Below are 16,808 nucleotides of genomic sequence, written 5' to 3'. Positions count from 1 at the left end.
AATGACACATGCCGGCAGCCTCTGTACTATTTAAGCCTAGTGTAACACTGACCTGATAAAGAGAGGATAACTCTCATATGGATCCATGCTGTATTCATGGAAACAGGATGCTGGGCTTGATGGACCCTTGCTCTGACCCAGTATGGCATAACTGATGTTCTTATTCTGTGTATCCATGGAGATCTAATGAGATCTGCTTTTCAGCTGTCCGTGCTGTATTCACGCTTCACATTACCAGTGTGACGCCTGCATGGGGTGCCGAGGAAGATCTGCATTTCAGCTGTCTGTGCTGTATTCATGCTTTATGTGCGTCAGCATGGGGCTCTAATGAAGATCCATCCCACAGTTGTCCATGCTGTATTCTGTGTATCACTGTGACGCCTCCATGGAGATCTAATAAGATCCTCTTTTCAGCTGTCTGTGCTGTCTTCACACTTTACATGTATCAGTGTGATGCTGTTTCAGGCTCTGATGAAGATCTGCCCTTCAGATGTCTGTGCTGTATTCACACTTCATGTGCACAAGTGTGAAAGGAATAAGTAGAGCAGTTCCACTAATGATGGGAATGGATGAGTATAAAGCGTTTTCTGAAACTTTAAATGCCAAGATCCACTCAGGAATTAATTAAAAACAGACATGAAAATATTTGATCTTAATGATTTTGTTTGCTTTAACTAACCTGTTTACAATTTTGCTTTAACCTTTTAGGCCCTTGTTTCCGAAACGATATTTGCCATGGGCACAAAATGAGTGAAATCTCTCTGAATCACACGAGGATCATTTTACCAACACTGTTGCAGGGGACAGAACTCACTGCTGGCAGCAGATATGGCTACTGACATCGCCAGCACAGCATCTCTCCTGCAGCTGTGCAGCTTTTGGTTTTTGCATTTAGCAATTTTATTGCACCAACTATACAGCTGTGCACCAAATCAAGATACTGCTCCAAGCATCTGGAATAGGGTGAACATTGCACCAAAGCATGCAACAGAATGATATGGCTGGAGCAAGCTTTTATGTATCATTTGACCAGAAAAGAGGTCCGATCAACAGAGCATGGGAAACAGGTCTTTGCCAGGGATTACTTTCATCAAACTGGGTCAGTTTTCTCCCCAGCCAAACACCTCCCCCAGTTCTTATATAAATGAGATGTTAATTAACCGAACTCTTCCTAGCAAAGAGAATGTCTTAGTGTTGTTGTACCGAGGCAGCACAGAAGGATGAACAGAAGGAAGGGGAAATGCAACCAGCAAAGCAACACAAAGTCTTCTCTTAGTGGATGCCAGGGGAGAGGAATCAGATAAGATACAGAAGGAGGCAGGCGAAAAGTCAGAGGAGATGGAGCAGGGGCGAGTGGGCCCAGAGGCTCTCAGCTGCTGGCAGCTACGGGGGAAACGGTCCTGGGGCATTTCATTCCACCTACAGCCCTCTTGTCACATTTCTAGGCGATCACAGAAAGAGAGAGAGAGAGAGAGACCCTACCTGCCTGGGAGTGGAAATCACATCTTTCTTCATGGTAATGTAATGTTCATGTAAATGAGGCCGGGAATAAGGTTTGCTTAATATACATGCAAAGCAGAAGGGTGAAGTGAGTGAGGAACTCGTGACTCTGGATACAAAGGATCCTTCTGTTCCGATATCACAAAAGGGGCAGAGCAGCCTCACGGGCTGGAGATGAGAGGGCGAGGGGGAGTCAGGCACTTATGCAGGGTTATCACACTGCGGGTATTCTTAGGCAGGCGGGGGGGAAACGTGATGGCCCCTCCCGCCTTCTGAATACTTCCTTGAATAGTGGCAGCTGCTTTAAAGAAATCATTTATGATTCTACATTTAGTTTTAGGTGAAATCCTACTAAATTTGATACATTTTTTTCCTTATTTTGAGGCTGCCCTTTGGCACTTCCCAGCAGAGATTTAATGGAATTGCTTTTGCACTTCACATCTGTAAAAGCTTGCATAAGACATTTTCCCCGCAGACTTGGCATAAGCTGGTTAAAAGCGGGGTTTCTATAGGTTCTGCGGGTCAGAGTTATAAAGTCTGCAGTGTACAAGCAGGGACAATGCCGGCTCCCTTCCTGAGGGTGTATAATACTTTGAAAGAAGGCGATTACATCAACACGACAAGGTGAGCTTCCCAAAGGGTAGTATGTGCCAGAAATTCTCAGTTCTTTCTCCAGCAGTGGGAGGTCAGAGGTCAGCCAAAAGCAGGAGACCTGGAACAGGCCATCCAAGGGACCTAAAGATATGTAGTTTTATACTTCCTCCAGGGGCGTCTTGAGTGACCTTTCATTAGAAGCTTTTTTTGTGATTTTAACCTCTGTCCTCCATCCCAAATGCTTACCCATAGCTGCACTCCCCGATCCAAGTACCAGATAATCCCATCCCCCCCCCCTCCAAACCTGTGCCCCTATTGTTATTTAAATATCTTCAGGAAATTCCTTCAGTGTTTGCAGTCAGAATGCCCCAATTTTTCCAACCCAAGCATGAGGTGAAGGAATGGAAGATGCAGGCTCACTTTCAAGAGGATTTTTTAATATTTGTGATGATAATTCCATTATGAATCAATATGAAAGATGCATGAATGGAGAGATGCCCGGTGCAAGTGTGCACAAGTTTCACACTTGTGTTAGTTCTGCATGGGGGTAACTTGCTGATAGGGTGGGTACCATCCTTAACCAATAAGACCGATACTGCGATGCAAGTCCAACGTCGCTCTCTGCTCTAACGGCAAGGCGTAGCAGGGAACTGGATTCAACAGCGATCAAGCAAGGGCTAGCGTGAGATACTGATAAGCACGGAGGTAACGGGGAACTGGATTCAACAGCGATCAAGCAAGGGCTAGCGTGAGATACTGATAAGCACGGGGGTAACAGGGAACTGGATTCAACAGCAACAAGTGAGGGCTAGCGTGAGAAACTGATAAGCACGGGGGTAACAGGGAACTGGATTCAACAGCAATCAAGCGAGGGCTAGCGTGAGATACTGATAAGCACGGGGGTAACGGAGAACTGGATTCATCAGCAATCAAGCGAGGGCTAGCGTGAGATACTGATAAGCACGGGGGTAACGGGGAACTGGATTCAACAGCAACAAGCGAGGGCTAGCGTGAGATACTGATAAGCACGGGAGTAACGGGGAACTGGATTCATCAGCAATCAAGCGAGGGCTAGCGTGAGATACTGATAAGCACGGGGGTAACGGGGAACTGGATTCAACAGCAACAAGCGAGGGCTAGCGTGAGATACTGATAAGCACGGGGGTAACGGGGAACTGGATTCAACAGCAACAAGCGAGGGCTAGCGTGAGATACTGATAAGCACGGGGGTAACGGGGGAACTGGATTCAACAGCAATCAAGCGAGGGCTAGCGTGAGATACTGATAAGCACGGGGGTAACGGGGAACTGGATTCAACAGCAATCAAGCGAGGGCTAGCGTGAGATACTGATAAGCACGGGGGTAACGGGGAACTGGATTCAACAGCAACAAGGGAGGGCTAGCGTGAGATACTGATAAGCACGGGGGTAACGGGGAACTGGCTTCAACAGCGATCAAGTGAGGGCTAGTGTGAGATACTGATAAGCACGGGGGGTAACGGGGAACTGGATTCAACAGCAATCAAGCGAGGGCTAGCGTGAGATACTGATAAGCACGGGGTAACGGGGAACTGGATTCAACAGCAACAAGCGAGGGCTAGCGTGAGATACTGATAAGCACGGGAGTAACGGGGAACTGGATTCATCAGCAACAAGCGAGGGCTAGCGTGAGATACTGATAAGCACGGGGGTAACGGGGAATTGGATTCAACAGCAACAAGCGAGGGCTAGTGTGAGATACTGATAAGCACGGGGGTAACGGAGAACTGGATTCAACAGCAACAAGCGAGGGCTAGCGTGAGATACTGATAAGCACGGGGGTAACGGAGAACTGGATTCAACAGCAATCAAGCGAGGGCTAGCGTGAGATACTGATAAGCACGGGGGTAACGGGGAACTGGATTCAACAGCAACAAGCGAGGGCTAGCGTGAGATACTGATAAGCACGGGGGTAACGGAGAACTGGATTCAACAGCAACAAGCGAGGGCTAGCGTGAGATACTGATAAGCACGGGGGTAACGGGGAACTGGATTCAACAGCAACAAGGGAGGGCTAGCGTGAGATACTGATAAGCACGGGGGTAACGGGGAACTGGCTTCAACAGCGATCAAGTGAGGGCTAGTGTGAGATACTGATAAGCACGGGGGGTAACGGGGAACTGGATTCAACAGCGATCAAGCGAGGGCTAGCGTGAGATACTGATAAGCACGGGGGTAACGGGGAACTGGATTCAACAGCAACAAGCGAGGGCTAGCGTGAGATACTGATAAGCACGGGGGTAACGGGGAACTGGATTCAACAGCAACAAGCGAGGGCTAGCGTGAGATACTGATAAGCACGGGAGTAACGGGGAACTGGATTCATCAGCAACAAGCGAGGGCTAGCGTGAGATACTGATAAGCACGGGGGTAACGGGGAATTGGATTCAACAGCAACAAGCGAGGGCTAGTGTGAGATACTGATAAGCACGGGGGTAACGGAGAACTGGATTCAACAGCAACAAGCGAGGGCTAGCGTGAGATACTGATAAGCACGGGGGTAACGGAGAACTGGATTCAACAGCAATCAAGCGAGGGCTAGCGTGAGATACTGATAAGCACGGGGGTAACGGGGAACTGGATTCAACAGCAACAAGCGAGGGCTAGCGTGAGATACTGATAAGCACGGGGGTAACGGGGAACTGGATTCAACAGCAACAAGCGAGGGCTAGCGTGAGATACTGATAAGCACGGGGGTAACGGGGAACTGGATTCAACAGCAACAAGCGAGGGCTAGCGTGAGATACTGATAAGCACGGGGGTAACGGGGAACTGGATTCAACAGCAACAAGGGAGGGCTAGCGTGAGATACTGATAAGCACGGGGGTAACGGGGAACTGGATTCAACAGCAACAAGCGAGGGCTAGCGTGAGATACTGATAAGCACGGGGGTAACGGGGAACTGGCTTCAACAGCGATCAAGTGAGGGCTAGTGTGAGATACTGATAAGCACGGGGGTAACGGGGAACTGGATTCAACAGCAACAAGCGAGGGCTAGCGTGAGATACTGATAAGCACGGGAGTAACGGGGAACTGGATTCAACAGCAATCAAGCGAGGGCTAGCGTGAGATACTGATAAGCACGGGGGTAACGGGGAACTGGATTCAACAGCGATCAAGCGAGGGCTAGCGTGAGATACTGATAAGCACGGGGGTAACGGGGAACTGGCTTCAACAGCGATCAAGTGAGGGCTAGTGTGAGATACTGATAAGCACGGGGGTAACGGGGAACTGGCTTCAACAGCGATCAAGTGAGGGCTAGTGTGAGATACTGATAAGCACGGGGGTAACGGGGAACTGGATTCAACAGCGATCAAGTGAGGGCTAGCGTGAGATACTGATAAGCACGGGGGTAACGGGGAACTGGCTTCAACAGCGATCAAGTGAGGGCTAGTGTGAGATACTGATAAGCACGGGGGTAACGGGGAACTGGATTCAACAGCAACAAGCGAGGGCTAGCGTGAGATACTGATAAGCACGGGAGTAACGGGGAACTGGATTCAACAGCAATCAAGCGAGGGCTAGCGTGAGATACTGATAAGCACGGGGGTAACGGGGAACTGGATTCAACAGCGATCAAGCGAGGGCTAGCGTGAGATACTGATAAGCACGGGGGTAACGGGGAACTGGATTCAACAGCAACAAGCGAGGGCTAGCGTGAGATACTGATAAGCACGGGGGTAACGGAGAACTGGATTCAACAGCAAACAAGCGAGGGCTAGCGTGAGATACTGATAAGCACGGGGGGTAACGGGGAACTGGATTCAACAGCAACAAGGGAGGGCTAGCGTGAGATACTGATAAGCACGGGGGTAACGGGGAACTGGATTCAACAGCGATCAAGCGAGGGCTAGCGTGAGATACTGATAAGCACGGGAGTAACGGGGAACTGGATTCAACAGCGATCAAGCGAGGGCTAGCGTGAGATACTGATAAGCACGGGGGTAACGGGGAACTGGATTCAACAGCAACAAGCGAGGGCTAGCGTGAGATACTGATAAGCACGGGAGTAACGGAGAACTGGATTCAACAGCGATCAAGCGAGGGCTAGCGTGAGATACTGATAAGCACGGGGGTAACGGGGAACTGGATTCAACAGCAACAAGCGAGGGCTAGCGTGAGATACTGATAAGCACGGGGGTAACGGGGAACTGGATTCAACAGCAATCAAGCGAGGGCTAGCGTGAGATACTGATAAGCACGGGAGTAACGGGGAACTGGATTCAACAGCAACAAGCGAGGGCTAGCGTGAGATACTGATAAGCACGGGGGGTAACGGGGAACTGGATTCAACAGCAATCAAGCGAGGGCTAGCGTGAGATACTGATAAGCACGGGGGTAACGGGGAACTGGATTCAACAGCAACAAGCGAGGGCTAGCGTGAGATACTGATAAGCACGGGAGTAACGGGGAACTGGATTCAACAGCAACAAGCGAGGGCTAGTGTGAGATACTGATAAGCACGGGGGTAACGGGGAACTGGATTCAACAGCGATCAAGTGAGGGCTAGCGTGAGATACTGATAAGCACGGGGGTAACGGGGAACTGGATTCAACAGCAACAAGGGAGGGCTAGCCTGAGATACTGATAAGCACGGGGGTAACGGGGAGTTGGATTCAAACAGCAACAAGCGAGGGCTAGCGTGAGATACTGATAAGCACGGGGGTAACGGGGAACTGGATTCAACAGCAACAAGGGAGGGCTAGTGTGAGATACTGATAAGCACGGGGGTAACGGGGAAGTGGATTCAACAGCGATCAAGTGAGGGCTAGCGTGAGATACTGATAAGCACGGGGGTAACGGGGAACTGGATTCAACAGCAACAAGCGAGGGCTAGTGTGAGATACTGATAAGCACGGGGGTAACGGGGAACTGGATTCAACAGCGATCAAGTGAGGGCTAGCGTGAGATACTGATAAGCACGGGGGTAACGGGGAACTGGATTCAACAGCAACAAGGGAGGGCTAGCCTGAGATACTGATAAGCACGGGGGTAACGGGGAGTTGGATTCAAACAGCAACAAGCGAGGGCTAGCGTGAGATACTGATAAGCACGGGAGTAACGGGGAACTGGATTCAACAGCAACAAGCGAGGGCTAGCGTGAGATACTGATAAGCACGGGGGTAACGGGGAGTTGGATTCAAACAGCAACAAGCGAGGGCTAGCGTGAGATACTGATAAGCACGGGAGTAACGGGGAACTGGATTCAACAGCAACAAGCGAGGGCTAGCGTGAGATACTGATAAGCACGGGGGTAACGGGGAACTGGATTCAACAGCAACAAGCGAGGGCTAGCGTGAGATACTGATAAGCACGGGGGTAACGGGGAACTGGATTCAACAGCAACAAGCGAGGGCTAGCGTGAGATACTGATAAGCACGGGGGTAACGGGGAGTTGGATTCAAACAGCAACAAGCGAGGGCTAGCGTGAGATACTGATAAGCACGGGAGTAACGGAGAACTGGATTCAACAGCAACAAGCGAGGGCTAGCGTGAGATACTGATAAGCACGGGGGTAACGGGGAACTGGATTCAACAGCAACAAGCGAGGGCTAGCGTGAGATACTGATAAGCACGGGGGTAACGGGGAACTGGATTCAACAGCAACAAGCGAGGGCTAGCGTGAGATACTGATAAGCACGGGGGTAACGGGGAGTTGGATTCAAACAGCAACAAGCGAGGGCTAGCGTGAGATACTGATAAGCACGGGGGTAACGGGGAACTGGATTCAACAGCAACAAGCGAGGGCTAGCGTGAGATACTGATAAGCACGGGGGTAACGGGGAACTGGATTCAACAGCAACAAGCGAGGGCTAGCGTGAGATACTGATAAGCACGGGGGTAACGGGGAACTGGATTCAACAGCAACAAGCGAGGGCTAGCGGGAGATACTGATAAGCACGGGGGGTAACGGGGAGTTGGATTCAAACAGCAACAAGCGAGGGCTAGCGTGAGATACTGATAAGCACGGGAGTAACGGAGAACTGGATTCAACAGCAACAAGCGAGGGCTAGCGTGAGATACTGATAAGCACGGGGGTAACGGGGAACTGGATTCAACAGCAACAAGCGAGGGCTAGCGTGAGATACTGATAAGCACGGGGGTAACGGGGAACTGGATTCAACAGCAACAAGCGAGGGCTAGCGTGAGATACTGATAAGCACGGGGGTAACGGGGAGTTGGATTCAAACAGCAACCAATGAGGGCCCTGACTTTTATGGTCTGGGAAACAGAGACGCATGGGGTAACCTACACGGCACATACTGACTGGGCAGACTGGATGGACCATTTGTTCCTTTTTCTGCCGTCATTTCTATGTTTCTATATGTTGCCTCTTTTTTTTTTTTCCAGAAGATACTGAAGTAGATAAAAAAAAGGCATCTGGCCCTGAACTTACTGGTCACCTGTGGAATTCATTGCCAGAGGATGTGGTTAGTTCAGTTGGTGTAGCTGAGTTGGATAAGTTCTTGGAGAAGACGATTACCTGCTATTAATTAAGTTGACTTAGATAATAACCACCGCTATTACTAGCAATGGTTACATGGAATAGACTTAGTGTTTGGGTACTTGCCAGGTTCTTATGGCCTGGATTGGCCACTGTTGGAAACAGGATGCTGGGCTTGATGGACCCTTGCTCTTATGATCAGCTTCCACCACCTCCATAAGCCATTGCTTCAGTTTTAACTCACTGCATCCCACCAACTCCTGCCATCCTGCTCAACCAAGCAACACAAAAAACGCTGCCCTGCAGCTTTTGCAGTAAGAGCTTTCTCTTTCTTATAACGTACAGTTGTCAGCTTTAATTATTTAAAATACAGAACGTGCCAGCCGAATGGATCCCATAAAGCCAGCCTCCTGGATTCTTCTACTCGATATGACATGAAATCAAACACAGCTTGAAGCAATATCTATAAAATGAAGTGTGTGCCTGTGTTTGCTTACAATTCAAGAACGGCTGGTCCTAGCTACCCCACACTTAGCCACACTTACTGAATGCCACTCAAAGATAATTATAGGCCAGTCATTTTTTACTTCACTTTTTTAGGGATTACTTCACTGCTACTGCTATCTTCTTTGAAAATAATATTTTTGCTAAAATTTCTTGTACTAAATGCTTTGAAAATAAACGCTGTAATTACAAAGATAATCCGGGCAAAGAAAGGCACTCCAGCTACTAACCCGGCAGGGAACGGGTACTTCAGCTATTAAAGGTATAAAGTGGCTGAAGGAGGAAGGGAGATAACTCCTTCCTGTGGCTCTTCGGGGCAGGGAGGCAGGCCATCCATGGCTCCTCTGTGCTGGATGGAGAGCAGGGTCATCCTTGGGGGAAGAGAGAGGGATAAGTCTGGGTGACTGCTTCAGGTCTTGAGCCTTCAGGGGCTCCATCCATCCAGGTTTCATCCAAAGGAAGAGCTGCTGTTATCAGGCCCAGGAAGGAATCATGCACCTGAGCCATCTACACGACAGGCTGCCCACCCACATCCGGCAGCCTGTATGCTGGAGAGGCCGTGCCGCTGGCATCATCAGTCCAGAGGCCAGGAGGAAGAAGCAGTTGGCTGAGAGGATTAGAGGCTGGAAATGCCGGGGGAAGGAAGGGAGATAATGATCAGGTTGGGAGCAGAGGGGTGAGTGCTGATTTCTGGGAGGGAGGGAAAGAGGGAAGTGAGGAGTGCTGGCATCAGGGCTAAGAAGGAAAAGAGAGAGAGAGAGAGAGTGTAAATGTGTGTGTGAGAGAAAAAGAAAAAAATTAGTCGGGGTGCAGAGAGAAACTTAGAAACCATAAAAATGTTAAGGGGGCCCTACGCTGGCTGATTCGCCCCAGGCCACTACTCTCTTAAGGTCAGCCCTGATGAAGAGTGACACAAGCCTTCCAGCGGCTCCTCAAGACTGGGTCGAGAGAGGGACAGGCTCTCTGGTGGTAACTTGGGCCAGATTAAGAAATGAGGCAAGCTGGGAGGCAAGTCATCTGTGGCTCTCTGGACCAGACAGGGAGGGAGACAGGGGCTCCGATGACCTCTCATATTCTACAACTCATGTTACATTCCTGCATGTAACGAATGGATACAAAAAAACGAATTGTACACGCTCACTATTTCTCCACATTATTTACACACAGAATTATTTTAACCCTGGGGACTCTTTGGGACATTCTGTAACCCAGATGAAGAACAGACATTTCTGCCAGTAGAAAGAATATATATTGATTGATGGTTCTTAGAGTAACAAGATGTTCAGGAAATGAAAAAAAACAGCGGAAATCTAGGCTCTTTGTCTTAATCAACATATCCAAAGTACAGAGCAAATCATTTCACCCAATCAAAGCAAAGCTCGGGGGCCTGCAGGGAGCAGGAAAAAAATGAGAAAGATGAAGGTGCATGAGGTTTTAGCAAGGAACATGTGCAGGTAAGAATATAAAAATCAAGTCTGACTGTATTATCTGGTACGTGGTGAAACCGAGGCGCTGTTTAAATACTGCTGTGTGCATTAGTGCACCTTTGGGGATTACAGAGCACAGCCCCCTCCCTCTTCTCCCCAGATTATTACTTTCTGACATTTGTAATAAATCTGCCTGCGCCTTGGGTTGGGTGCTTTTTTCTCTATCCCATTTTTTGGGGCTGCACGGCAAGGTGCTTTTGAATGCTTTGTAAGATGCGTTTTCTGTTGACAGAATAAAGTTATGCTATATTAATTTACACGTACACAGTGCCTTCCTTGAACGAAAGTTCAGCCCAAAGCGGTTTACTGCACTTGAATCCGTGCACGGGACTAAGGGTGACAGAATGAATTTCTTTACAAGAGAGAGAAAGCAGCTCGTCCCCAGCTGATGGCGCCAGTGATCTGAGTGAAGGGCGGCAGTATCAACGAGCAAACAGGCTGGTGCTATACCGTGCACTGGCTGCAGCGCACGGTTTAACCTGATGCAAAACGCGCGTCCAATCGCCTGTGTAGGTAATAGCGCTCATCACATGCAAACCCCTTCGTGCATCCCCTAGTTTTAAATAGTCCCCTTCTTATCTTTTATCCCTTGTTAACAATTTCTTCTTTATAATTGTTTTACATTTCTGACAAAGGTAATGTATGCTTTTTAGTATAATTTGTTGATTGTTCTATGTAACGCTCACAGGCGAAGTCATGTTTTATTGTAAACCGGTGTGATTTGTATTTTATACAGGAATGTCGGTATATAAAAGTTAAAAATAAATAAATATTATCGATTCCTCCTCCATGCAACCAAAAAAAAAAAAAGGGATGGCAGAGGTGCCCGGTTTTAGTCCCAAAAATTAATACCAGCTCTGAAGCTGGCATTAAGTCTTGAGGATCCCAAAAAGTGTACAGAAAAGTAGAAAAAACTGCTTTTCTGTACTTCCTCCAACTTAATATCATGGCGATATTAAGTAGGAGGAATTAAAATATGAGAAATGTCCCAAAAAAAATGAAAAAAAAAAAAAAGCGTGCAGGCGGTCAGGTTAGGAAAATGGACGCTCTAAAGCTGAGCGTCCGTCTTCCTAACCCGCTGCCGAGGAGGCACTAGGGGTGCGCAGTTTCCCCAGCACCTCCTTTTTACCGCGGCAGCCCATTTGCATTTAGCATTGGGCGCCCCGGAGAGGTGGCTCAGCGTGCGTTAAGGGAAAGTGTGATGTATGTTCAGAGGAGGTAACAAAATATCCTACACTTAACGTTTGAGAGACAGAGCCCCTTCACTGGGTCCACAGAAACTGTTTAAATTGCAATGCCTGTGAATAGAGAGACAATGCATTGAAGAACATAAGAACATAAGAAATTGCCATGCTGGGTCAGACCAAGGGTCCATCAAGCCCAGCATCCTGTTTCCAACAGAGGTCAAACCAGGCCACAAGAACCTGGCAAGTACCCAAAAAGTAAGAAGATCCCATGCTACTGATGCATTTAATAGCAGTGGCTATTCCCTAAGTAAACTTGCAGGAGCTCGTACCTATGCATGAATGAAGGCCCCACCAGCGTCCTCTCTCAAACACGGTCATGGATCTACAGGCATAAACAGAGGTGGATGCAACACAGCAGTGTGAAGCAATGGCCCCTTGCTCATTTCAATACCCCAGGAACAGGTGGCAAAGTCTACACAACAGCCAGAAGAGCCAGAATCAGTCGTTCGCCTTTATGGCTGCATGCAGGACTCTGCAACTTAGCACTCCCCATGGAAGCTGCAGACTGGAAGGCCTGCACTTCCAACACATGCTGGAAGCAAATACCCACCTAACCCAACCTAAGCAGGGCTCTCCCAGGTATCTGCTGTGCCCTGCGTGCACCTACTTCAATAAAATCTTGACATGTTTCTGCTGACCTGGACATCAGGACTAGAAGACCAACTGGAGACTCAGGTGCCGAGGGCCTATCTGCTGTGATCCTTCAGCTTCTACTGTGAAACACTGAGTGACAAATATGGACAAGTCAATAAAAATGTCGCAATTGTGCAGTTTTGGTTCTAAATTTCTTTCATTAAAGATCTTGGGAGCGAGCTTGTTTTTTCCATGAACCTCACCTTTAATTATTTTGGAATTCAATATAAGAAAAACTGTTCTTAAGTATGTTCTGCTGAGTTGATATGGCCAAATGATTTGAGTATTAATCACTGCAAGGAAGGGGAAGATGGATGTAGACTTGCTGTGAGGTTACTTGGCCTTTCTGTATCTGGCAGCCAGGTGTGCAAGTCCTGCAGCAGCACCAGCCTGCGGTGCAAAGTGTACTTGTGAACTGCCTGGTATGTCAGGGCAGCAAGACATCCTGCTATGTGTAAGAGAATCACCAGCAACAGAAGCTGTCTCTACAAGCAGAATCCCGCAGCTCCGGCCTAAGATATATATATATATATATATATTAAATAACTCCTGTTTTATACTGTAAACCTCCTCTTAAGCTTTGGGAAAGGTGATCCCTTTTAAGAATAAACTGAAATATTTTTTTTTTTCGGTTCCCCCTACCCCCCTTAAATTCCCAGACTCCAATGCGAGTTAGGACACCTCCCTTTTTGTCTCAAACCCGCCGCTTAAAACCGCAGTACTTGTGCACAAAAACATAAAAATGACGATTGTACCTGTGAAAACTGAAATCAATTATTATAGTATTTTGCCCAGGGTGCCAAATACTCAGGCGAAAGAGTCTAACTGTGCCAAAGAGAAGCCTTTTGCTTGTCTTCAAAGGGGCACTGCCATAGCACTGTAGGATTTGGGGGATGGGGGGGTCCCCTGTTTTCCAATCTCCCCACTTCCCAACCCTGCCTATGGGCGCAAAACCATTCAATCTGTGCCTGCAGGTGCGCTAGTACTTATTCATCGGCACTGGAGTACAGGATGGAAAACCTCCTAATAAAACAATAATCGGTCAGCTTTTGGACCCCGTGTGCTGCTGCTGCTGCTGGCCTGGGTGGCACCTCCAGGACTCAGCTCGGGTGCTGGGGTAAATACCGACGCATGTACAAAGCATGGGAAGGAGAGGGTTTCAAAGATGCGTGGGCGTGGCCACCATTAAAGAGGCCCTTTTTATTGCAACAACGGGCGGAAGCATAAGCGGTAAAACAAAGTGTTAGACCGTCGCCGCGACTCCCAGCCCCGGGAAAGGCGGCAGAGGCAGGCAGAGCCCTGGCTGGGGGCACGGCGCTGCCGGGGGAAGTGCACGCTCCCCTGGCGTGGCCCCTTTAAGAGGCGGAGCCAGGGGGCGGAGTCTCCGCCGTCGTTCTCCGGGAAGGAAGGAACCGGAGCTAAGAGTCGCTGTACCCGAGGCGCGAGGATCTCAGTACCAGAGCCGCAGAGTCCAAGCTGGAAGCCGGATCACAGAACCGGGGCGTGCAGCAGGGGGATCCCAGCCTCGGAGCCGGGACCAGATCCACAGATCCCGAGCTTAAAACCGGATCTCAGAACAGGGGCGTGCAGAGGGGGCATCCCAGCCTCGGAGCCCGAGCTTGAAACCGGGCGTGCAAAGAACGGAGCCGGATCACAGAACCGGGGCGTGCAGCAGGGGGATCCCAGCCTCGGAGCCGGGACCAGATCCACAGATCCCGAGCTTAAAACCGGATCTCAGAACAGGGGCGTGCAGAGGGGGGATCCCAGCCTCGGAGCCCGAGCTTGAAACCGGGCGTGCAAAGAACGGAGCCGGATCACAGAACCGGGGCGTGCAGCGGGGGCATCCCAGCCTCGGAGCCGGTGAGCAGGGACCAGATCCACAGATCCCGAACTTGAAACCCGATCACAGAACCGGGGCGTGCAGCGGGGGCATCCCAGCCTCGGAGCCGGTGAGCAGGGACCAGATCCACAGATCCCGAACTTGAAACCGGATCACAGAACCGGGGTGTGCAGAGGGGGCATCCCAGCCTCGGAGCCGGCGGACGAGACCAGCTCCACAGATCCCGAACTTGACCCCGGAGCGTGCAAAGATCGGAGCCGGATCTCAGAACCGGGACGTGTAGCCTCGGAGCCCCGTGCCGGGAGGGCCGGCGATGAGCCGAGGCGGAGCCCAGGAGCAGCAGCCGCCCCTCCGGCCGTGCTAGTGGAGGGCGGGATGAGGCGGGCCGCCGGGCTCTCGCTCTTCCTCTGCGGGTGGCTGCTGCTGTCCTGGATGGGGCTGCAGCCCGGAGCCCCGCGGCGGCAGGAGGAGGAGGGGGCGGCGGCGAGGAAGCGGGCGCCGGGGCAGCGGGAAAGTTTCCGGACTCTGCTCGCCGTGCCCGAGGAGCAGCAGCAGGAGGAGGCGGGCGGCGGCGGCGTCTTCTGGAGCCCGCGGCTGGAGCGCCTGCTCCCCGCCGCCTTCCCGGAGGCCGCGGCGCGCGCTTGGGCGGCGGCGGCGCGGGCGGCGCGGGTGCAGGCGCTGGAGCGGGGCGGCTGCGGGCGCGGCTCCAACCGGCGGGCGGCGCTGTCGGACGGCAGCCGGGCCTGCGTGCGCTACGGCATCAGCCCGGAGCAGATCCAGGGCGAGGCGCTGAGCTTCTACCTGGCGCGGCTGCTGGGCATCGGCAACGTGCCGCCCCTCGTGCTGGCCCGGGCGGGCGCCGGCCCGCGCTGGGCGGCCGTGCGCGAGGAGCTGCGGGCCGCCCAGTGGCCCGCGGGGGCCGTCGTCAGCCTGACGCCCTGGATCGCCAACCTGACGGGCGGCGTGGTGCCGCCGGCGGCCCTGCTGCCGGGTGGCGGGGGCCTGCGGCCGGGCGGCGCGCGCAACCGCAGCCGGGCCGAGCTGCTGGACCTGCTGCAGTGGACGGACCTGATCGCCTTCGACTACCTGACGGCCAACTTCGACCGGCTGGTCAGCAACCTGGTGAGCCTGCAGTGGGACCCGCGGGTCATGGAGCGGGGCACCCGCAACCTGCGCCGGGCGCCCGCCGGCCTCATCTTCCTGGACAACGAGGCGGGGCTGGTGCACGGCTACCGGGTGCGCGCCATGTGGGACCGCTACAACGAGCCGCTGCTGCGCTCCGTCTGCGTCTTCCGCCGGCGCACGGCCCGCCGGGTGGCCGAGCTGCACCGGCGCCGCGACGCCCCCGAGCGGCTGCGGCGCCTCTACCACCAGCAGGAGCCCCTGGCCGGCGAGCTGGGCTTCCTGTCGCCGGCCCACGCCCAGCAGCTGCAGCAGCGGATCGACCTCTTGCACCGGCACGTGCTGCACTGCCGGGACCGCTACGGCGGGCCGGAGCTCGCCAAGGGGGGCCGGTGATGGACCGGGCTGGCCCCTGTAGAAAGCGTGCCCCTTCTGCACGTGTTTGCTTTACGGACCGCTGAAAGCCATGCAGGGACCTGCTTTCCATGGAAAGGGCACAGGAGCGTGTGAATTTCTCCGGCAATAGGAGTGGGGAAGGTTCCCGCTTGTGTTGAGGACTGGAGTGGCAGTGGGACATGTACTGCACTTTGCCCTACGATTGTCGGGTATTCCACTTCATGCGTGTGTGTGTGTGTTTCTCTTTCTGTCTGTGACTTCTGATGTCCAACTGCAGCTATAAACGAAAAAAAAAATCTTAACCTAAACAGGTGATGTAGCAGGAAAAACTGTCCTTTTTTAATTTTCTAGTATAAAAGTTTACAGTACTTTGACAGAACTAGAAACAAAACAATGTTCCATGCACTTTGACTTTTAAAAAAATTAATATGAATTACCCTTTTTTTTTTTTTAAATTTGGTGGAGTTTAACTGTTATGTGTATATATGTTCACAAGCTGTGCTATAAAACACTAATTCAACACACTTGGTAAGTTAATAAAAATGTTACACCTTTAGAGTGCTATTTTTATAAAAAAAAAAAAAATGTGGGTGTTCAGTGTGTCGAATATTGTTGGGAATACAATCCAAATATCTGCTACTGAGTTAAATAATGACGTATCAGCCATGCCCCCCACCAGCTGCGGGTGTGTATTCACTTTTATGCTTTTGTGTGTTTATAATGTGTTAAGACAGAGTAGTTCCTTGTACAAAGTGAGGGAGCTGTTTTTAATACAATTTTTTTTTTTTTTGTAATAAAATGCTCAGTGGTTTACTCCTGCAATCACACGCCTGACCTAAAATCTGTTACTAATAAGCTTCTGAACCTTTGCAATAACCCTCAGCCTTTGAAGAACGTGGCTTAGTGCCACCTTTGTGGCAGATGTTGACACGAGCAGATGCCATTGTCCAGGTCAATGGGGGAGCAGTGACTGGGGTTTGGTTTTTTTTGTTTCTTCTCTTC

General features: G+C 51.0%; 1 protein-coding gene across 1 annotated transcript; it reads left to right on the top strand.

Moving 5' to 3' along the window:
* Positions 1-13,828: 13,828 nt before the first annotated feature.
* FJX1 (four-jointed box kinase 1) lies at positions 13,829-16,083 on the top strand. The gene has a single exon (XM_029582998.1). It carries the CDS (start codon positions 14,664-14,666, stop codon positions 15,804-15,806), a length of 1,143 nt encoding a protein of 380 aa, XP_029438858.1. The 5' UTR covers positions 13,829-14,663; the 3' UTR covers positions 15,807-16,083.
* The last annotated feature ends 725 nt before the right edge of the window (positions 16,084-16,808 follow it).

Source organism: Rhinatrema bivittatum, chromosome 17 (genome assembly GCF_901001135.1).
Source record: "Rhinatrema bivittatum chromosome 17, aRhiBiv1.1, whole genome shotgun sequence".
NCBI classification, from domain to species: domain Eukaryota; kingdom Metazoa; phylum Chordata; class Amphibia; order Gymnophiona; family Rhinatrematidae; genus Rhinatrema; species Rhinatrema bivittatum.
The sequence above is the reverse complement of the archived record's forward strand: the minus strand, read 5'-3'. Positions and strand labels throughout refer to the sequence as shown.

Excerpts from the sequence above, each read along its gene's own strand:
- FJX1 (XM_029582998.1), top strand. The coding sequence starts at position 14,664 with ATGAGGCGGGCCGCCGGGCTCTCGCTCTTCCTCTGCGGGTGGCTGCTG.